Genomic DNA, 22,994 nt, shown 5'->3' with positions numbered 1-22,994 from the left:
GGTATTGGGACGCCTGGGTGGCTCAGTCGGTTAAGCATCTGCCTTCGGCTCAGGTCATGATCCCAGGGTCCTGGGATTGAGTCCCGCATCGGGCTCCCTGCTCTGTGGGGAGCCTGCTTCTCCCTCTGCCTCTCATGAATAAATAAATAAAATCTTAAAAAAAAACAAAAAGGAAAGCAGGTATTGTGATCCAGTCTGAGTCTGAAGGCCTGAAAACCAAGGGGGCAGAGGGTCTAAGTCCCGAGTCCCAAGGCCCGAGAGCCAGGAGTGCTGGTGTCTGAGGGCAGGAGGAGATGGATGTCCCAGCTCAAGCAGAGATCGAACTCCCCTATTCTCCATCTTTTTGTTCTGTCTGGGCCCTGAACGGATTGGGTGATGCCCACCCACACTGGGGGAGAGCCATCTGCTGCACACAGTTCACCAGCTGCTGATAACTTCTGGAAACCTCCTCACAGGCACACCCGGAAACCATGTTTTACCAGCCGTCTGGGCATCCCTTAGCCCAGTCAGGTTGGCACATGAACAGCACAGTAGCTAATTTAGTGGTCAAGGGTAGGGGATAGTTCTCCCTACAGGGCCCACATCTAATGGTGTATTATGATGGGTAAACGCCATAGTTTCAGGGATAACGGCTGCATCAGCCTCTTGGGTGTTTATTTGCACAGAGGGCACGTAGGAGAAGACAGGCTTCGGCAGTTCCTCTAAAGGGAAAACAGCAGCGGAGGGGAGCCGGTGTTTGAATCCCCGCTGTGTGCCGACTGCCACATCCTCATTTCGTGCTCCCGCTAAATTACAAAGGCGTGGTAGTAGCCCCGATGTTCAGAAGAAGGAACAGAATCGGAGAAGCCAGGTGGCTGGGACTTCAGTTCTGGTGCTTCCTGCTATCCTCCCCCCAGTCCTGGAGCTTCAGTGCTGTGTGCCAGTCTCCTAGGACTGCTCTGACACATGACCATGAGCCTAGAGACTTGAAGGCCAAGGGAGTTTCACTGGGCAGAAACCCAGGGGTTGGCAGGGCCCCACTCCCTCCGGAGGCTGCAGGACAGAAGCCTTTCCCTCACCTCGTCCTGCGTGCTGAGCGACCCTTGCATTCCCTGGCTCACGGTCCCTTCCTCTGTCTCTAAGGCCAACAGCTTAGCAGCTTCAGTCCCTCTGCTGCCCCCTGACAAGGACTCGTGTGACGGCATTTAGAGCCCACCAGAGTGCCCGTAATCATCTCGCAGCTCTAGCTCCTTCATCACATCTGCACGTCTCTTCCTGCCTTAGAAGGGAACTTTCTGGATTCGGGTTGGGGGCAGCTTTCTGCAGTTGCCCCAGCCCACGCCGTCCACAGTGCGTCCCAGGAGGCCACCAGCTATGGTCCTTCACACGTTTACCAGAAGAGTAATAGGTACAAAACACACTCAGGAAACACCAACTTAACCAGGAGGTCAGGCCTTCCTCTGATTTGGAAGAAGTTAGGTCCTCTAGCAAAATTCTCTTAGACTCGCCTTTGTTTTTTTTCTCTATGGTTATTTTGATTCACTTTTTGAAAGTTGCGCAGAAGGACCCCCTTCTTTCTCCCTCTCCGTCTAATCTTCTCTCCCAGTGGTAACTACGGTTAACTTTTGGGTGTGTACCTCTCCTAGGATTTTCTCAAAATGGGTAACTGCAAACTAAGCCCGTCTCCCGATGGCTATACGAGCTGCTGCTTCTAAGACAGTGGCCACTTCCCGCCAGGTCCAAGGGTCCTTTTGCCCAGTTCAGGAGTTCATTAGCCATTTGCTTTAGAATGAAAGTGGAGCTTTTCTCAAAACGGAGGCTCTCACGTCCTGAAGTTTCATATAGTTCCAGAAATGTAAACTCCCGGAGCCAGAACCGTCAGGCCGCTGGGCTCATGGGAAGTACTGTTTGCATAAGTGAATGGATCAGAGGGCTGGGTTAGCCTTGCTACTCACGGTGGCCCAGGGACCAGCAGCCTCTGCTTGTGAGAGCCCCAGAATCTCCGTCCCCCCTCAGACCTAAGGATCTGGATCTGCATTTTCACAGGACCCCCCCAGGGGATCTTATGCTGCTCTTAGAGCAATGGTTCTCAACTTTGGCCGTACATAAGTGCCCAAAGAAAGCTTCAAATTTAAGATGAATTTAACCGATCTGGGGTGTGGCCTGGTCATCTAGATTCTTGAGGTCCCTGCCAAGCTGAACTCAGCAGACTGGTTGAGAACCGCGCATGGCTTTACCGGGGTGCTGCGTGAGTTCAGTAACCGCTAGCCACATGTGGCTGCTTACATTTAAAATGAAATAAAAGGGCGCCTGGGTGGCTCAGTTGGTTAAGTGACTGCCTTCGGCTCGGGTCATGATCCTGGAGTCGCGGGATCGAGTCCCACATCGGGCTCCCTGCTCAGCGGGGGGTCTGCTTCTCCCTCTGACCCTCTTCCCTCTCATGCTCTCTGTCTCTCATTCTCTCTCTCTCAAATAAATAAAATCTTAAAAAATAAAAAATAAAATGAAATAAAAATTCAGGTTTTTACTTGCTTTAGCCACGTGTCAGGTGCTTAATGCTGCACATGGGTAGTGGGTACTATATTGGACAATGCAGATGTCCAGTCTTTCCACGGTGTCAGAAAGTTCTGTCGGACAGGGCTGCTTTCGAGGGAGGGACCCGAGACACTGTTCAGTTTCGAGTGAGTTAGGAGACCACCTTTGGACGCAAGGGCTGGGAGGGATGAAGAGGGGAGTGGGGCAAACCCTGGGGTGGGGGCTGCTTAGACCCTAAGAGGGTAGTAGGTCACCTGGATGCTGCCTCCCACCAGCAGGTGGCGCCCGCGCACCCCACACCTTGTGCTGGAACTGGAGGGGCCCTTGGTCTGGGGTGCACAGTGCGTGTGCTGTCGACTGAGCTCAAGAACTTTCTATGGTAAGTGTTACCATTAACCCCAACTTACAGCTGGGTTAACTGAGGCTTAGGGAGGCTAATAAACCTGACCAAGGGCACACAGCTCCCCGCGGTGCGGGGGCCCTCTGCGGTGCAACGTGGAGTAATTAGACCTGCGTGGTTCTCTAGTTTCCATCTACAGCAAAGCCCAGAATGTTTCTCTACAGAAATAAACCGACTCTTTGGAACATACATGGCCTGAGCAGCAGTGAGCGGCAGTACTTACACCAAAAATTTTTTTTCTCCATGAGACAACAGAAAGTAGCTCATAAGACATAGTTATTCTCTACGGCAGAGATCTACACGCTGGATTCGGCCAAGCCCTGGGTGTGCGGGGGGCTCACGGCACTGTTTCACGTGTCGGGGTTTCTTATACAACCTCATTTGAGCCTGTTCTATAATAGCAGAATGACAAAGATGGATCATGTGACTTCGAAAAGCATCCTGTCAAGACTTCCAACAAAGGTGAAAATGTCACATCGTCCCCAGGCCACCCCTGTGCTGCTTCCCTGATGCCCATACTCTGTGTGACGAGAAGGGAAACCACAGCAAGTTCTCTAATTTGAGGGGCACTTCTTATGAAAAAATAAACACGAGAAACAAAAACCAAAAAAAACAAAACCATAACCCTAGCCTATTGTAAAGTCTTAATTTTTTTCAAGTCTGGACCCAAAATACCATTCATCATCACCATCATTTTGCAAAGGACATTTTAATATAAAAAAGAATACAAGTTAAAGCTTTATGGAAACAGTCCTCATTTTCCTTCTTTTGCTCCATGCTGGGGAAAAGGTCTCCTGACTATGGTAGAGTGTATACTGCTGGGCTCCAGGTGGTCATGTGGCCACGGCTGACTGTGTCCAGTCACTGAGCAGAGCATTCCAGCCTTAAGTGATGGAGTACAGTGGGAAAAGCATGGATTTTAGAGTCGGGCCCGGGTGCAGACCCCATCTCTAACCCTCATGGGCTAGTGAGTGCTTGAAATGTGATGAGAGCAACTACAGAACTGATTTTTACTTACATTTTATTCATTTGATTGTAGACAGACATACGTGAGCTCGTGGCTACTTTACTGAGCAGCACAGGTGTGAAAGGGAGAGAATCTTAAGCAGGCTCCGTACTTTACTGAGCAGCACAGGTGTGAAAGGGAGAGAATCTTAAGCAGGCTCCATGCCCAGCACGGAGGCCTATGTGGGGCTCAATCTCATGACTCTGAGATCAAAATCAAGACTCGGACACTTAACCGACTGAGCCACCCAGGTGCCCCAATCGAAGCAGTCTTTAATAGAAATTAAAAAAAAAAAATCCTTGTTGTTACCGTACGTGTTAACATCAAGTGATAAGATAATCTTATATCCCAACTCAGGCTAGAAGACTTTCCTTCCTTGGGCCCCAATTTTTCACAGCTGTGGCATGATTATGAACATATTACCACAATCAGACATTTCCCCAATTTCACCTAAGTAAATATCTTCTGGCAGGGTGAGGAGGGGGCTCAGTATCTGTCACCTCTCTCATCTAGTAGGAACAGGCTATTTCTTTTAGGTAAAGACTCAAAAAAGAAATCAGCAACAGAGTCAGGTTTAGGTATGAGGCTAATGCCAGATAAGTTTTTATTATATTTAGAAAAAAAAATAACTGAAAATAAAAGTGAGTCACTCAAAATGAATGAGTTTTTAAACACCCTGTAATTCTTCAATGGCAGCATTTGGACCCCCCGCCCAAGCCAGTTTTAACCCAACCAAGATGCTGGAAGGCAGAGCACACCGTTGTGCCCATCAGGCCAATGAGGGCTATGGAGCCCAGGGCTCCCCGACTCCGCTTGCTGGGCTCTGAAACAGGAGAAACAGCAGAGGTGACTAGAGGTGCCAGAAGGACAGTGCTGTCAACATCCACAAGCCGTTCTAGCAAGGCCTCCGGGGTCGCCCATCACAGACTGGTCTGAAGAGGTCAACCAATGCTTGGCCTAAAGCTGTCAATAATTTAGATACCGCATGCCAAGAAATGCGCCACGACAGTATTATTTGGACCTTAGGAGAATTAGGGGTTAATAATTAGAGCGATTTTGCTCCAGGACCTTTGGGAGTGTTCCCCCGCTTTCAAGAGGTAAGTACAGCCCAAAGAGTCTTTCTCCCCCTTCTCTCTCGGGCACACCATCTAAAGTGGTGAATTAGGAGCAGGGGCTCCAGAGGCAGGCTGCCTGGGTTTAAATCCCGGCAAAGCCTGACTTTCCCATCGATAAAGTAGGACATACTATCTACATCACAGAATTGCTATGAGGTTAAACAGCATACCCCAGGACCTTAGAGCAGCAACTGACACATAGAAAATGCTCAGTAGAAGTTTAGTTTTGTTACTTTTCAAAGGTTAGTAAAAAGAAGGAAGATAGCAGACCTTTTACCTATCAAGTTACTTCCCTTTTCTTAAAGCCCTGCTAAGAAGAAAGATAGAGTGGCATGGGATTTTAAATTTGTTTCCTGGGCAGACGTCACGATGTACTCACCTCCTGTGTAATAACCATAAGCATAAAGAACCCGTCCAACAATCCAGGCCAAGCCCAGGCCAGAAGCTATACGCTAAAATAAAAGGGTGAGGTTAGTACTGGCGTTCAACAAACAGGCAGATCTTCAGTAACATCTAGGGCTGATGACACAATGTTTTACCAAAACTTTCGTGGATATGGTAAAATGCTCCCCCCACCAAAGTTAGGGTAGAGGTATGTTATTTGTCTCAGGAAGATCACAGATGTGTGATTCTCCTGTGAACTGCTCGTGGATGGTGGAGGTGAGGGCTGACCTTCCAGGTGGATGGGGTTGGAAGAAACCTCCTGGCTTGCCCCGGGGAACTCAGGTGCGGGCGCACAAGAGACGGAGAGGGAGATGCAGGCCAGAGGGTCGCAGGGTAGGCCCCAAGAGAAACTGACCCCAAGGCAGGACTGGCGGAGAAGCCTGGCTGTCTCAATGGGCCTGTCACTGCATCTCTTAGTGAGGCTCCCCTCTACCCCCCACCCCACCCCCCAGAAGGGGCTCAAAGCAGGTGGTGCGGTGGCCCGCACTTGGGTTGAGGGGCTCCGCTAGAGAAAGTGGGCAGAGCGTGTCATGCTGGCACCCCAGAATATGCGGTCTTGGAGGGGGATGTCTTCCCCTTCCCATGACCCTTGAGAAGAGAGAGTAAAAGTTAGGCAAGATGAGTCTTACGTGAGCACCATCCCAGGTGACCCGTTTGGTCAAGAGGAGTCAGGAGAGAATGGGAGGGGGTGTGGGCATGTGAAGCATCGGGCACCACCGTCTCCAGGTGCCTTTGCAATGCATCAGTGGCGTCACGGGGGGTAAGGTTAGTACTTCAGTTTGTTTGTACTTTGTTTGTTTAGCTGATTTGGGGCAAGGTTAACGATCAGGTGTGTGAAACCACTGAAAATAAAAACCCCAGGCCCGTAAGTCACTACCTGCAACCTGGTTTCTGCCAGGCTGTGCTTGGCCATCATGTTGCACGGTTACCACCAAACCTAGGCTGTCCCCAGAGTAGTTCATGAGGTATTTTAGAGAACTCAGCACAAGGAATGGTCCTCTAGGGAAGACGGACAGGAGAGGGGCTGGGGGTGGACGGCAGGGGATGCGTAACTAGGGGGACCGGCTAGTCGTGCTTTATTTAGGTCAGGTATAGTGCAGACCACATCTCCGGTCCACGAGGTCGTCATGGCCCACACGGCCCTGTGGTCTGCCCCTGGCCTCCTGCCCCCCACGGAAGCCACGCTGCCCTTCTCACTGTTCGCTGGACAGACCAGACGGGCTCCTCCCCCACGGCCTTGCCCTCGCTCTTCGTCCGAAGACGTCTGGCCATCTGTGGCACCTGCTCCCCACCTTCTTTAACTTTTGCCTCATTGTCACCTCAGCAATTGGCACAGTCCTCACCTGACCTCCCCAACTCACAACGGTCCACCCGCCCTGCTGTGTCTTCCTCCGTGGCACGCATCACCTGCTAACGTACTGCATGTACTTATGTGCTCAAAGTCTGTGGCCCCGAGTAAGAGTAAACCAGGTGTCTTGGCCCGTTTTGTTCACCGTTGTAACCTCAGGTAATCCGTCAGTGTTTGACTATGGCAAATGAGAAAATTATGGACATGAACCTTCTAGGATCAGACAGACCTGGGTTCAAATTCTGATTCTTCCACTTTGTTATGTCGCTATTTGCTCCTGGGATGGTTACACAGTATCCAAGAGACTTCTCCTGATCTAGAAAAAATGGGGAAAGTTCTGCCTACTTTAAAGAACTCTGTAACAGGTAACGGAATGACATTCTTTTAAATGGACATGGAAGATGTTCGTTAAATGTCCATTTCCCGCTTTCCTCCCTAATAGCTCAGTGAACTAAATCCAAACAGATGGGCGCCTGGGTGGCTCAGTCAGTTAAGCGTCTGCCTTCAGCTCAGGTCATGATCTCAGGATGCTGGGATCAAGTCCCATGTCGGGCTCCTTGTTCAGCAGAGAGCCTGCTTCTCCCTTCTCCCTCTCCCTTTGCCCCTCCCCGCCGCTTATGCACACACTCTCTCTAATAAAATCTTAAAAAAAAAAAAAAAAAACCCAAACAGATGAAAACCCCCTGGAAAAACTTACCGGATGGTAAACACCTCCAACAGCTAGGAAAAATAAGAAGGGAGGATACACTTCCAACCTGGAATAGACAGAGACCTTTTTTAAAACAGTGCCCCACTGATGTGTGTCTGTGCCGCTTACGCTCTCACTTGCTGAGTTAGACGCTTGAGAGTAAAACTAAATATCGGGAGCAGGGAGAAGCCCCACCACGAGGATCCACCCTCTTTTCTCCGCATGGGATCAAAGGTAACTCAGAACACACTGAGCACAAGTCCGCAGCTCTAACGTGCCGACGAGGAAGGTGGTGGAGAATCCGAGTAGATTTCCTTCCAGAGCTCACAGCCGCTCCCTTCCCAGGGCTGGGACATTCAATCTCAGCTTAGATAGGATGCACCTTGCAAATGCTGTCAAAGGCCAATGCAACTTGAAAGACATTTTTGAAAAGATTATCCAGAACCCCACTATTCTAACAACTCTGAATATTCAACCTGTCCACAGACATATTTTTTACGACCCTTTTAAGGAGGTGCCCGTGATCATCATCCCAGCTGCTCTTCAGCAAACGGGGTACTAAAGACCGAGGTGCTGGGCAGAAAACACACACTCTGCAGACATCCCAGTGCCCTCATGGCCAACACTCACGTGTTCTGGTGGGCGCGCTGAATGCAGTTGAAAAGGTGCCCATTTTCAGGGTCCGTGCTGTACATGGTAGGATACTGTGAAAACAATAGGATGCTGTGGATCAAGTTGTCAAGAGCAGCATTCAGTGTTGAGTTACAGTCAACCTTAAAGATAATCTATCCTCAAGCATCTTCTACTTTACCCTTGACAGATGATCGCTTTCTGCTTAAATACTCGCAGTGAGGTCTCAACTCTCAGAAGCAGATTCAATGTATTTCCGTTAATATCCAGTCCTGAGAATGTACGTCCATGCCACAGTTGCACAAGGGAGGGAGGCAGCTTGAGCCAGACTCCGTGCCCTTGACATTGTGCCATGACTGCTGGGTTCCCAATGCATCACAAAGACACCACAGGGAAACAGCTCCTTCCCAAGAGCTATCAGATACCACAACCTTCTAAGATTTTCCTTAATAGGAGAATAGAAATTGAGTGTGTGAGAATTTTAATGGATGTGTCCATTAAAAAAAAAAAGAAAAATCAATATGAAAACTTAAAAAGAAAAGAAGCTCTAGTCAGAGAGTCTATTTATAAGTTGCTAAACAGAAAGAGACATTTAAATTTGCTCACCAGGGACAACCTCAGTAATTATCCCTTTTAGATCAGTTGGAACGAAAGGAAGCATTTAATAGACCTCCTTCTTATGTGTAACGTCTAAGCCCAGGCTAACCTCAGCACCACACGTTTCTTCTTTACTTGGGAAACAGAAAATCACTTCACGACATCATTTTTAAAGTGGCACGCCAGGGAAGACTTGCCATTTCACTCTCTTTATTTAGTTGATTTTATTACTTATTTTTAAAAATCCAAGTATAATCGACACACATTATATTAGTTTCAGGTGTGTAACGTAATGATTTGATGTATGTATATGTTGTGAAATGATCACCACAATAAGTCTTGTTACCATAGTTGCAGTTTTTTTCTTTTGATGAGAACATTTAAGATTTGCTCTCTTAGCAACTTTCAAATATACAATATAGAATTATTACAGCTGCCATGCTGTACCTTGTAGCTTTTATGTTTTTTTAGATTCCATATATAAGTGAGGTCACAGGATATTTATCTTTCTCTGTCTGACCTATATCACTTAGCATAATGCCCTCAAGGTCCATCGATGTTGTCACAAATGACAAGATTTCGTTCTTTTTTATGGCTGAGTAGCATTCCATCCTATATATAGCACATCTCCTTTATCCACTCATCCACTGATGGACACCCGGGTTACCTCCACGTCTTGGCTATTGTAAATAGTGCTGCGATGAACATGGGGGTGCACATACTTTCTGAGTTAGTGTTTTCATTTTTTTTTTTTTTTTGGATAAATACCCAGAAGTGGAATTGCTGCATCATATAGTAGTTCTATTTTTAATTTTTTGAGGACCCTCCACTGTTTTCCAGAGTGGCCACACCAATTTACATACCCACCAACAATAGGTTCCCTTTTCCCCCCATCCTCACCAGCTTTGGTTATTTCTTGTTTTTTTGATCATAGCCCTTCCCCGCCAGGTGTGAGGTGGTATCTCACTGTGGTTTTGATCTGCATTTCCCTGATGATGAGTGATGGTGAACACCTCTTCATGAGCCTGTTGGCCATTTGTATGTAGTCTTTCGAAAAATGGCTGGTCAGCTCCTCTGCCCAGTTTTTAATTGGGTTTTTTTTTTTTTTTTTTTGCTATTGAGTTGTATGAATTATATATTTTGGAAATTAACCCCTTATTAGATGTATGGTTTGCAAATACTTCCTCCCATGCAGTAGGTGGCGCTTTTCATTTTGCTGGCAGTTTCCTTTGGTGCACAGAAGCTTTTTGGTTTGATGTGGTGCCGCTTGTTTACCCCTTGTTAGAAAATAACACTCTTCCTGGCACATAGCTCCTGCCAAAGGCCGTGCTGTTCTCGTCCCAGCACAGCTGGTCTTTCTCCGGAAGAGACCCAGTGAAATCAAGATGGAGATTGCTTCCCAGTAGGGCCCCCCATTTCCTGCCCGAAAGGGGCAGCATTTTGAGTAGGTGTGGTTCTCAGACTGCCAGTGCTGGCCTCTAGCTTCTCACATCTCCTTCCACTTGCCTCAACAAACCTAGGTTCCCACTCACCTCCACTTTGTACTTCTTTCGGGCCTTGGAAACGTTGATGGCTAGATGAGCTACCATGATGAAGCTGGCAGCGCCGGTGAGAACCACAAAACCATATTCCTTAGAGAGGACAGCCATGCTGCTCTGCGGGAAGAAGGCGGAGACATCAGGGTACCACCCAGCACCGAAGGCACCCATGGTAGGAGGCCTGCAGCTCGGCGCTGCACTCCCTGCAAAGGTCTACCTACAGGATCACAAAGGTGTGAGGAAACAGGATGTTCCGAAGAGGCAGGGGCAGATGTTACTGTGTATCACACAAGAGAATCGAACCGTTATTCAAGTATGCAACGTACATGCAGAAAAGTGCGTGATCCTATCATGTGTTCTTTTCCGATGGATGAACATTACGTTTACAAGATGTAGTTCTTGTTCTATATATAGTTATATATATATAGTATAGTTCTATACCACTGCGGTAGGCATTGCTGGAGAGGTAGTTTCGAAAAAAAGGTTAACATGGCAAAATTCTAAAGGATATATTAAATTAGAGAGTGAGAGAGAGAGACACCGAGGAGAGAAGGAGGGAGGGAGGGAGAGGGAAGCAGGATATGAAACAGTATGTATACAATGATTCCAAGTTATTTTGTGTGTGTGTGTGTCTGTTGGCATGGAGGGGGCGACACTGAGGATAGGCACCTTGGGACTCCCTTTGATCCTGGGGCACATAGGATCCTGGGGCACATACTGGGATAGGAGAAGGCAGGAGACCCAGTTCCAGCGCTCTGAAAGCAGAGCCCAGCTCTGGAGCCTATCACATTGCTAAGAGACCCGGGTCTGGGCAGCTCGGGGGAGCCAGGATGCTCATCGAATTCTCACTTCAAAACTAGCCCTGTGACATGTTCTGATGCCTGCAACGTATTTTGAAATGCATCAGGAAATGACAATACAAACCAATAGAGCCACATGTTAATTATGGAAACCAGGTAGTGGCTATAGGGATGGTCAGTAGGTGATTCTTCCAGCCTTTCTGTATATTTGAAAAATTTCATCATAAAATGGAGAACAAGCGAATCTTGGCATTTTTCAGTGTTGTGCAATTTCAGCTATTTTAGCTACTGTTCTGCCCCAGAAGGAAAGAAAAGAGAAGAAACAGACTGGCCAGCAAGGAGAAGAGAACTTGGCAGGTGGGAAGAAGCCCTCATCATCTCAAGGCAGGTCAGGGCTGCCCCTCCAACCGCTCTGAGATTTGGTCACCGGACAGGTGAGGCAGGCAGGACACGGAGGAATAGCCATGGTGCTTCCCGAGATCCTTACTGCCTGCCTGCCGTGTGCGAGGCTTCCAGGGGCCAGTAGCCCCTGCCTCTGTTGTGCTTGGTTTAAAATGTCCACCCCTGCTAACTGGCTCACTGCAATCTGTCCTATAAGCCCAGGAGGCCCCCCTGCCCCAAAGTGTTTCTCGTCCCCCGCACCAACAACCCAGCAAGACGGAAGATGCCTATTTCCAAAGAGTACCCAGAGGGTAAGGCATGTTCCCAGAGTCCAAAATGGAAGGCACCAGAGCTGGGATTCACATTTAGATTCCAAATGGAGAGCTGATGTTGGGGGTCACAGCACCTTTCTCAGTGTGGAATTTGGCACCAGGAAGCAGCTCAGTTTTTTAAAAGTACGCTTCCCTTAGGTCTCAAAAATGACATTTAGGGCTGAAGTCCTAAAGTCTACCCCCGACCCCTTCACGATCCACAATAATTCTCCCCAGTTTCTCCTTCTACATTCTTCACCCTGAGCTGCATCCCAGGGGCACCCAGCCCCCCTCGCCCGGGCCGGGGGGTGGGCCACACTGCAAAGGGCTGTGGCCATGACTCAGCACAGCAATGGCCTCCTGGGCACCCTCTCCCCACCGTCAGGTATGGCTGCAGACAGCAAGCAGTCTCTGGCTGCCCCCCACGTCCCCCCAATCTCCCTGTGCTCGTTCCCTTTTAGAATTAGTTGCTTCCTGAAATGTAGAAAATCAGTTCGGGGAGGTAGTAGTTATTGAGACAAAGATATAGGGTGAATTCTGAACACCTCTTTGAAAATAGCAATGACTGAGCCTTCCCACCTATCTGATGTCCTTGGAGCTCAACAACGTTTTGGCCAGACAGGTCACTTAAAATGAACCTGTCACTGGGGCGCCTGGGTGGCTCAGTCGTTAAGTGACTGCCTTCGGCTCAGGTCTTGATCCCGGAGTCCTGGGATCGAGCCCCACATCGGGCTCCCTGCTCGGTGGGAAGCCTGCTTCTCCCTCTCCCACCCCCCCTGCTTGTGTTCCCTCTCTTGCTGTATCTCTCTCGGTCAAATAAATAAATAAAATCTTAAAAAAAAAATGAACCTGTCACTCACCCTGTCAGATGCCACCTGTTTAAGGACAATCAATTAAGCACACTTGGCTTAGGTCAATGTTTGCGAGTCGGGAGAGTCCTAGAGTGAGAGCCCATTTCCAGACCCCAGCCTCCGGACCGGACGCCAGGCTCCCTGGCAGCACGGGGTCACCCTGTGTTTGTGTAGCACTTTTCAGCTCACTTTTCAGCTCACTTTTCACCCTCACAAAAATCCCATTAGCTTCCCTTCACAGCAAAGGAAATGGAGGCTCATGTAGAGGAAAGAACTAAGACAGAGCAGGTTTTAGAATTCTTCGCCAAATACCCAGGCACAGGCAAAATTTCATGGCTTAGTCACTGCCCTTGGTTTTTCTGGTTTGTATGGACTTGGGGTAGGAGAAGCTAAGTGGCTAGACAGAGAAGTACCTCTTGAGTAGATGTTTCTGTTGCAGGCAATGAACACTCAGGCGACTGCTCAAAAATGTACAATCTGAAATTAACATTTACTACTGAGCTCCTCTTCCAAAGTGTATATGTGATCTGGGAGGTTAAACCTGTTAGACATTCACACTCTAGTGAAAGTTACCCTCACTCCCACTTTGCAACAGTGATGGGTATTAGGGAAAAGGAATCTGGGTACGGGCAAGCAGAGCCAGGAACAACAAGTACCTTTGAAGGGCAGAGAATATACAGTAAGGGCGACCCAGAGTCCAGTGCTAGAGTGGGTGGTTTGCAAAAGACCGAATAGCTACCCGTGGGACAGCAAGTGTACTCAGATGGGGCGGGGGTGGGGGAGTGCCTACCTCCCTGAGCCTCTCCCTGCAGGAGCCCTGGACACACCTGCAAAGGCACTAGAACAAAGCCTAGGAAGCTGCCTGCAGGATGGGGAGGACAGCCCTCCTTGACCCCGTCACACTCCCGTGTGAGGAGTCCTGCTTCCAACACCACAGCACTCGGCGCTGCCCAGCTGGTGTGATCCATGCTAAACCAGAGACGGCAGCCAGCGGCAGCAGCTGCTAAGTTCTTAAGGGGGTGACCACGTTCGGCATCCTCCGTGCCAAGCACAGGGCTTGCCTACAGATGCCTGTGGAATCAACGAAGCAAGCGGTCACTCCAGGCGGCTTTTGGGAATGACACCTCCAACCAACATAATGCTTGTCACCTGGCACCATGCCCGGCATAAAGTAGGTGCCTGAGGGATTTAAGTTCCCTTTTGTTCCCCTCAAAAGTGTCTACTGAAACCTCTGAAGCAGAGGAAGAGGAGGTCAGAACACAGAAAAAAAGCTCTGTCACCACAGCTGTTGAAAACATAAATCCAATAGGGACAGGGAAACGGTTTAAGGTTTGTCTTTTCAGGAGAGAATCAGCTTAATTCAGTCAGCGATCCAAAAAAAAAAAAAAAAAAACCTGTTACCATTTGCTGAGTCCTGAGGAATCCAGGGCAAAGAGAGGGAAGCTCCCACCCCTTAAAGATCGGCCTTGGTGGGTTCGGGTGCAGGTGTGTGCACTGGTTAAGGGGCGGCAGCGCAGCTGACAGAGGCCAAACCCTGGAGCCGGCAGATAGCTTCCTCACCTCTGGCAAGAGCCCTCATTGGGCTGCACACCACATTTTGTTGATTATATACCTGCTCTCTGTTACCAGCAGCCCTTCTATCGACCCAAGAAGATAAGGTGGTCTTGGGGGTGGTAGCTCTGGCCCTAGACCTTGGTCTTTGACATGGTGCCAGACACACGGCATGTGGTCTAACAGCTCCTTTGGAGCTCAACTTCCAAAGCACCTCTAGAGTCCTCTGCAACCCGCCTCGCTGTATATTGGTGTTTGTTAATCGTCACACTGTTTTCGAGGCTGGTCACACTCCAGCTGTGTACATGAGCAGTTATAATTTGTATAAATAGAAATGCTTTTAGGTACCTATTTAAAAGTACCTAGTTTGCGCTATTACACAGCGGTGGGAAAGTGTAAAACAGAACCATCTGGAGAAGAGCCCCACAACGGTAATATTCTTTACATCGTTCATACCTTTTGATTTATTAATTCCACTGGGCAGCTAGCTGGAGGTAATAACCAGAAACTCAGATTTGGCTCAAAAGACATTCACTTGAGCACCATTTATAACAGCAACAACAGAAACGGCACAGTGGCCAAGCAGAGAGGACTAATTACATAAATAGTGCACCCATAAAATAGAATATTGTATAACCATTAAAAGTGGTGTGCACACAATTAAAGATGTTGAAAAGGGCTTCACATACAGCATGTTAGGTTAAAAACATTTCAAAAATTGGGGCACCTGGGTGGCTCAGTCGTTAAGCGTCTGCCTTCGGCTCAGGTCATGATCCCAGGGTCCTGGGATCGAGCCCCGCATCGGGCGCCCTGCTCCGCGGGAAGCCTGCTTCTCCCTCTCCCACTCCCCCTCCCCCTGCTTGTGTTCCCTCTCTCGCTGTCAAATAAATAAATAAAATCTTAAAAAAAATACATGATACATCTAAACTCACACAGTGTCATATGTCACTTATGTCTCAAGACCAGGAAGACCTTGCCGCGGCGACATTTACACTGACACAAGAATGAGGAAGAAACAGCCAGACAACATTCTGGGGCAGAGACTATTCAGGTCAGAGTACTTTGCACGGCAAAGTGAGTGCCTGCACAAAAAGAGTACTTGCACGGCAAGTGCAAAGGCCCTAGGTGAGGACAAGCCTGGCACACTCGCGGGACAGAAAGGCGGCCGGTGGGGCCGGGCCCCCGCGGGCGGTGGGAGCACTGGGAGACAGGGTTAGGGAGCACAGATCCAGATCACGAGAGGGGCTTTACCAGCCAGGTAACAGTCAATACTGGCTGCTTCTCCCCCCAGGGGACTAAGAAGAGGGGCAGAGAGGAGGAAAAGGTGCGAGACTGTTGTGTCTTAGTAGAGGAAGCGTCACTTCCCAAAGGGAAAGGTGTATGGCCGAGCGAGCACCACCGTTAACCAAGACGGCCCTCTGGGCGGACTCAACTCTCACACATGGAAAGAGCTTTCAAGGTACAAAGGAAGCAGGATCAGTACAGACCCCAAACGTAAGGAAGACAGAGCTCCAAAGAGGAACCAGTGGACACCTCTGCCAAGATGCATGAACAGACCAAGAATATACTCTTCGCTTTGGTGAGGGGCACCCTTTGGCAGCTGGGTTTTAAGGGAGTGGGAGAAGGTGGAAGCCCCCATGCTGAGGGTTAAGAAACAAGTGGGCTGTGAGGCAGGACATCTCAGGCAGCTCTACCTCCTACAATTGTTCCCGCGGTCCAATCCTGCCAGTATGGGCCAGGGCTACCCCTTCCTCCATGATGCCTGCACTCCTCACTGACCCACGTGGGCTGCAGGCTTGCCTTTGAATGTGTGCACATTTGTTCCACGCTGATGGGTTAGCTATTCTAACATGCGCTTGAACACCAGTTGATGAAAATAGTATACATCTCCAAATGTGTTGGGGACAGAGATATCGGTATGTCTCCTGCTTACATTTTCTATAGTAACTTCCATGAAGACAGAAACACAATATGGTGCTGTCCCATGTTCCAGGTCGGTGGTTCTCAAACTTTAGCATTAACGTCACCTGACGTGTTTGTTAAAACACACCCCATCCCTCAGAGTTTCTGATCCTGTAGGGCTTAATGGGGCCTGGGAATCACCCTTCCTCCCTCCCTCCCTCCCTCTTTCCTCCCTTTTCCTTCCTTCCTTCGAGAGACAGCGACTCTTAAAGCAGGCTCCATACCAAACTAACTCCTCATGGAGTTTTTCAGCCTACATGGCAGAAACAGCAAAATGGGAAATACTATCACCACTACACCCTGAACACCTCCTATAAGACCACTGCTTCTCCCCTGTCAGGCCCACAGTAGAGTTTATATCAATTAACAATCCCCACAGCGATCCTATGTGGCAGTTAGTATTATCATCCCCATTTGACAGATGAGAAAACAGGCAAAAGGAGTTCAGCGACTTGTCTAAGGCCCCACCGCTAGGGAGCGCAGAGCTGGGGTCTGAACACAAGCCGACGGACCCCTAGGTCTAGCTCTTCACTGCTACACCACCCTGCAGAGTTTGCCCCGTCACCCAGGAGTTAGACTACTTCTTCCGCCAGCGCAGGGAGCGATGAGGAGAAAGGCTTTTGCAAAACTCCAGCTCCGACATGAGCTGCACCCTGGGCTTCTACCACAGGAGCAAAGCAGGGGGACAGAGCCGGGGCCCCAGAGCCCAGGAGAAGGGAGAGCTGGATCCATAATCTTTGGCATGCTGTACATACAGGATCCTGTCATCTGTGGAAGACAGTTTGACTTATTTTCCACTGTGAATGCCTTTTACTTCTTGCCACCACTTGCCCTATCTCACTGGCGCAGGGGTTCCTTCAGTTCCAAGGATTACCCAGTACACTTCCTGAGCCACGTACATCAGAATACTCCTGGGGTGAAGCTCTCCTTCACTATTTACTCAAGTCTCTCTCAGCTGCCAACAGTAACTCCCCAGAGCACAATCAACATTGCTCAAATGGAGTAAAAGGCAGGATTATAGATTTGAGCACTTGCCTCCAATTATTTCTGAGCCATGAAGTTACATCAACTTATCTTTTACTAAATGAAAACAACTGGATTTTTTAAGGGAGAAAGGATTTTCACCTTCCATCTCTCTCTGCCCTCAAACAAGCAGATAAAAGCCAAGCTGGACAGTGGTCACCCCCTACTTCCTTCTGCAAGATTGTTCTCCTCAAACTGTCCCGCCATTTCTTAGCAGTGTCCTTTTTTACACACCCAGGAATGGAACAATGATAAAGCACTCAGAGACTGAGTCGGAGCCATTCCCTGAGGTTTCGTTAAAATTCTTATCTGGCTCCCTGTGCTATTCATCTGACCTTCTTTATACATGGTTCCTCATTTTATGTGGCAAAACCCACCATTTTCATGAGACTGACACAAGGATGGTCACTTAAGGGGCTGGTCTGATCGTCCCAAGTGGACTTCTGAGTCCCCAACATGGAAGGTGGTTCAGAAAACCCTGGAGTTGTGTCGGGTGTCTACTTAGATCTGCTTATGGCACCCCAGGGCAGCTGCCCAGCCTCACTTTACCTCTAGCTGCTTCTACAAATGAACGGTCCTCACAATCATCTCAGGGAGGGCAGTGACCCTCATGAACCCATCTAGAGCTCAGAGGAGAAATTTAAGAACTCGGAGGGAAGCCGCACAAAAGTAATTCCCTGTTTCCGTGATGGGAGAGAAAAAAGAATCACAGGATTTCTTTGTGTCCATCCTACATTTTCAAAATGCCAGTTCTGGCCACTTCTTCTTCTTTTTCTTTTTAAATATTTTATTTATTTGAGAGAGAGAGAGAGAGTGTGTGTGTGAGCACGCGCAAGTTGGGGAGAGGCAAGGGAGAGGGAGAAGCAGATGCCCTGCTGAGCAGGGAACCTGACGTGGGGCTCCATCCTGGGACCCCGGGATCATGACCTGAGCTGAAAGCAGATGCTTAACCGACTGAGCCACCCAGCCGCCCCCATTCTGGCCACTTCCACATGAAACAGATTATGAGATCTGTCTGAGTGTCAAAGTTTCACATGACAGCTAGATTTTTTTAAAAGTACGTGGGTATTTAAGAGAAGGAGTAATAACCCAGGTGAGGAAAAATGACTTCTCCCCACCAATGTGTTGCACATTTGGTAGATACTTCTCCAAGGTCTAAAAGTGAAAAGTTAGCTGAATAGGCATACCATTATTTATCTAGCACTTGATCATTAACTCAGGGAGGCAAACAGCAGAGGTAGGTCAGTGACTGGTACATCCCAGGACCTCACATTCTTTGATTCCTCATCAATGTTCCCGGCAGAACACTTGGAAAGTAGAAGCTAACGGTTAGAAGGGTAGGGGATCTGTCCCTTTAAGAGATAAATGTGATATAATCCAAACGTATTCAGCTTTATAGATTCTTTCTCCCTCTCCCTCTGCCTTCCCGCTTGTGCTCTCTCAAAAAAAAAAAAAATCAAGTTTCCCATGTTGTTTTAATTCCAACACTTTGGTGATCTGTCAGTGCTGAAAACAATTAATACCTAACTGCATGCCCCGCTGGGAGCAGGAGAGGATGGGACCAGCATGATGCCCAGGTTCATGGGAATAGTTCTACCTGAATGGAACTGAGTGTCCCCTGGAAAATACTGATAATTCAGCTCCTCAAGAATCTAGGAAGGGTAGACTGTAACAAGACAGAACAAATCCTACGTTCCCCTGCTGGTGTGATGACAAACCTTCCCAGATTCTTGACACAAAAGGCTCTATGGGGTAAGAGGTGTGTTGGCACCTCACCTAGGAGGCCGGGGCCATGCTGGGCCAGAGGTCCCAAGGGATGTGATCCCAGCGACAGGCCGCAGGACAGTGCCCATGGTCTGAAGACACCCACCTCAGAGGGCAGAGAAAGAATGCAGGAGAAGCCATGGGACGCAGGAGAAAATAAAAATCAAATAACAATTCATTAAATGGAGCTGATCTGATACAACCACTGCAGGACAAACCATTTTACCTAAATGGAGTGCTTGCCTTAAGTCCACACCTACTATCTTCCTCAGTATTGCCTTGGGGAATGGTTCCCTCCCTGATGTATCCCCCGCTCCACGCCAGGCACCACGCGAGGCGGCGAGGTGCACAGGGCTCCGATGGCGATCCAGACTGAGAGCCAAGGTCCTGACCCTCCAGAACACACAGGGACGTAGAGGGAGATGACACAGGAGGACCATGAAACAGGACTGTAGCCGGCTGAGAGAAGGGCTCTAAAGGACATCAAGTGATGTGGGAGAGACACACAGGGAGAGAAAACAGCGAGGACATGGGAGCCAGGAAAGGGCTTTGCTTGTGTAAGGAAGAGAGAGGACACCAGTGTGTCTGAAGGGTAGAGACTAGAAGGGTATGTGCAGTGATACAGACCAGAATGGTAGGAGAAATCAATTATTACCACTGTTCTAAGTAGCTCACTAGTATTAACTGCTCACAGCATCCCTATGGTATCTTATTACTTCTCTTTTGCAGATGAGGAAACGGAGCATCCGAGAGGTTAAGTAATCTGCCCAAGGTCACGCAGCCATCACAGAGGAAGCCTGGACTCACACACAGCCAGACAGCCTGGCTCCAGAGTCTATGCTTTCCACCCTTGCCTCTACTGCCTCTGAATGAGATTGGAGAGCAAGTCTGACCACATCTGACCTCTTTCGGAATTTTGCTATCTCCTCAAACTCTCTCCTGAGCATAAAATATATTAATAGGAATAGAGAGCTAATAATTAACTCCAAGTCTGTGACTGATTAAAGCCTGAGAACTTTCTAATTGGAAGAAAGAAAAAAAAACTTGGAAAAGGTCCAAAAAGTTAACTTATTTTTAAATTTCTTTTAACGAGTGTCAGCACTGCAGTATGACAAGAGGAGAGATTCCAGGAAGGAAAAACTTCCTCCAATCTTTCAGGTGTATGGGCTTGCAAGGAGCAAAGCAACACAGAAATTGGCATTTTTCATATCATGATTTCCACATAACCTGTGCCTTAACTGGCATTACCCAGGAACTGAAAGTCATGGGGAAACTAAGCCCTGACTTCCACAAGAGGAAAACAAAAATCTCAAATGAGTCACAGTGACACCACTTGGATTTTCCATCACAAGAAATGTGGGCAGACTGTATTTAATTCTTAGCAGCTGCTGAATCCTCACCAGGGTATCAGACATTCTGGATGAAAGAACCACCAGGGCTGCCTGAAACGGGGGGTCTAACTCTTTGTGCTTAGGATGAAGCTGAGCCAAAATCATTTAGGTTGCTTTGGCTGGAGAAATAAAATACCACTTATTTAAAAAAAAAAAAAAAAAAGAGTGAACTAAGACACCGAAGTATTAGAACCCGAGTTCCAGTTAATGAACAGGTCAACTCTGGCAAGAACTCAGAGGGTCAATAAGGGGGACTTACAATCTCAAACAATGAAATCCTTAAAGGATTTCCAAATGTTATTTGGAAGGTAATGCAATTTTCTTATCTCCTCATTGATGTTTTTCTCATCACAAAGATAGGTAGGTATAGGTAAACACTGTAAGAGAGAGTGAGGGAAACAGGAATTCTCATGTACATAGTAGTATCCTAGCTGATAACTGCTGAACCCTTTTTTAGGAGGATGGTATACTCACAAGTAGTATTAATTAATTCAGCTGCATAAACTGTAGCATTATGTAGAATCTTTTAAACAAACATTGCTTAAAAATACGAAATGGTTCATGGTCAACTGTGGTTGGCAACTGTATTCTGAATATAGATTCAGAATATTTAAATATTAAACAGGGAACAATAGGTTTAAATAAGCTAACTGCAGTAGGCACTAAATTGCATTTTGACAGCCTGATTTGTCATCCACTTCATTCCAGATTGCTCCAGGGGCTTTTCAGCATGTCTCTGGATAATAGGGTAAAGCCCTTCTTTCTTGTTCACTCCCTCTGCTGTCCTCCAGGTTAGGAAATTTCCTTCCATGACTGTCTCTTCAGGACTCTCAGCCAACAGGAGGAAGTCTAAATAAGGGGAAGACTGCCCTTCTCCAGTTTTGTTCCTTAATCTAAGAAAACCCTGGTGTACACTTTCTATAGCTGGCTACAGTGATCTTTCTAGTGTATCTGTTTTATATATAGTAACATCAGTTCAGGAAAAAAAAATTGCTTGAGAAAGTTTTCTATTTCTGTAACATTGTGTCAGGACGGAAGCTTAAGAGAACGTCTTCCCAGGGGTAAAAGGATTTCTTTGGATTTTAGAGGTTAGTTTTATTTAACTTGGTTAAATTTAACTCCTGTGAGAATAAACATTCTTGATCCCCTGACCAGGATACTATGCTCTTATTACTGAATTCATTGAACTAAAACATAGACTTGTAACTCTGACCGATAACCTTGGGTGCTTCCCCAAAACTGCAGGCTCTCGGTGATCTACAGATTTCCCAAGAGAAGCCCTTGCTGCAGCTCCCAGGCAGAGAGGAATCTCAAATCTGCAGCAATCCACAGGACCACGCCTAGGTCCACAGCACCTGCAGAGAGTCATTGGTCTGCACAGCAGTAGTGTCCTTTCCTCTAGGACTCCCTTTCTCCAGCTGAGAGATTACAGCCCCAACTGTCTCTCCTTTCCTACACACACCCTCTTGTCTCAGCTTTTTCTTTACCTCCTGTTCCACACTCACTTGTCCCTTAGGCTACAAAGTAGCTCGTAAACTCCTGGTCGGAAAGGAAAGTAACAGCAGAAGCCACAACTTAGGAGAATGACTCACCAATGAGTCTCCTGCCCCTTCCACCGCCCTGCAGCTGCCCCACCGCAGTGGCCCTGGGGCTCGCTGCAGTGACACAGATAAGAAGGAAAATTCTCTGAAATCCAAAGCAGAACCGTACACGGAGAGTCTTCCTCCCCTGCGGAGTCTCCTGCTCTCGGGCAGAGGTAGGAAATGACCCACGTAAGGGTTCCAGTACAAACCGACAAACGTTTTTATGAGGCAGCAGGAAAACAAACACAATTCCCTGGGAGGTTCTCCCGGACGGTTCCTAGCAACACATCCACATCCGCAGCAGGCGCAGGGCTCCCAGGGCACTTGTCACCGATCGGGCCTGCACTGCCCACTGCCCCTGCAGCGTCCCGCCCGCCCATCTTCTGCACCAGCGCTGCACTTGGCAAGGTCGGGTGGACTCCGGGACGCAGAAACGAGGAGCGCCGGGTCTGCACAGCCCGGGGAGAGGAGGAGAGAAAAGGAAGGCACTGAAGGGTTGACCTTGAGAATCTCCCTGAGTTACAGACAGCGAGGTGGGCCCCATTTCAACGCCCCAAACCCACTCCATCAGGGGTAGGATGCAGGGCAGGTGGAGGGCAAAGGGGATGGAAAGGTAGAAGTGTACAGACCAAAAAGGGGAAACGGAGCGCCTCCCTATTCAGCCCGGGATGGCAGAGGTAGGGGCGATGCCTAGCGCTGGAGCAGAAGTGCCCCGAGAGCCGGAGCTCCGCACTGTCCGTAGGTGCGGGGACTCACCTGGATCACCTCCGTTCGGCTGGTGCAGACCACAGCTTTGCGGCGAAGTGAGGGTGCCGCGCCCTTGGCCACTGGCAGGGCGGGGCGTGGCCCGGATCAGGGCCCGCCCCCGCCCGTGGCAGCGCGAGACCACGCCCCCACGGCCGGGCCCTCTGCCGCCGGGGCGCGCCTCCTGAGCGTCCGCTCCCAGTCCCTGGTGGTTAGGCGGCGGAGACTGAATTTTCTTCCTCCTCACGGCTGGTGTCCACCCTTTACCCCTCCTACTCCCAAGTGCATGTATAAGTCCCCTTCCGTAAATGCCTCCGTGGCCGCCTTCCTAAATTATCTCAGTCAGTTCACAC

At 48.6% G+C, this 22,994-nt stretch overlaps 1 protein-coding gene across 2 annotated transcripts; it reads right to left on the bottom strand.

The window, feature by feature from the left end:
- Positions 1–4,493: 4,493 nt before the first annotated feature.
- MGST3 (microsomal glutathione S-transferase 3) lies at positions 4,494–22,806 on the bottom strand. Of its 2 annotated transcripts, none has more exons than XM_027613612.1 (6): positions 22,654–22,806; positions 10,275–10,397; positions 8,146–8,219; positions 7,525–7,582; positions 5,415–5,487; positions 4,494–4,743 (listed from the first exon to the last, which is right to left on the bottom strand). In XM_027613612.1, exons 2-6 carry the CDS (start codon positions 10,389–10,391, stop codon positions 4,607–4,609), a joined length of 459 nt encoding a protein of 152 aa, XP_027469413.1. In that variant the 5' UTR covers positions 10,392–10,397; positions 22,654–22,806; the 3' UTR covers positions 4,494–4,606. The 2 variants fall into 2 exon arrangements, with proteins under 2 accessions (XP_027469413.1, XP_027469414.1); XM_027613613.1 differs by lacking the exon at positions 22,654–22,806 and adding an exon at positions 21,907–21,929.
- Between the last annotated feature and the right edge of the window lie 188 nt (positions 22,807–22,994).

The sequence above is a fragment of the Zalophus californianus genome, chromosome 10 (assembly GCF_009762305.2).
Source record: "Zalophus californianus isolate mZalCal1 chromosome 10, mZalCal1.pri.v2, whole genome shotgun sequence".
NCBI lineage: Eukaryota > Metazoa > Chordata > Mammalia > Carnivora > Otariidae > Zalophus > Zalophus californianus.
Note: the sequence above shows the minus strand (reverse complement) of the source record. Positions and strands in the feature narration are given on the sequence as shown.

What these genes read in the sequence shown, in the direction of transcription:
- MGST3 (XM_027613612.1), bottom strand. Translation starts at nt 10,391, where the DNA reads ATGGCTGTCCTCTCTAAGGAATATGGTTTTGTGGTTCTCACCGGCGCT. An exon ending in GAAAGAAGTACAAAGTGGAG is followed by an intron (nt 8,220 to 10,274) that starts GTGAGTGGGAAC and finishes TTGTTTTCACAG; the next exon opens with TATCCTACCATGTACAGCAC. An exon ending in TTGGAGGTGTTTACCATCCG is followed by an intron (nt 5,488 to 7,524) that starts GTAAGTTTTTCC and finishes CTTTTATTTTAG; the next exon opens with CGTATAGCTTCTGGCCTGGG.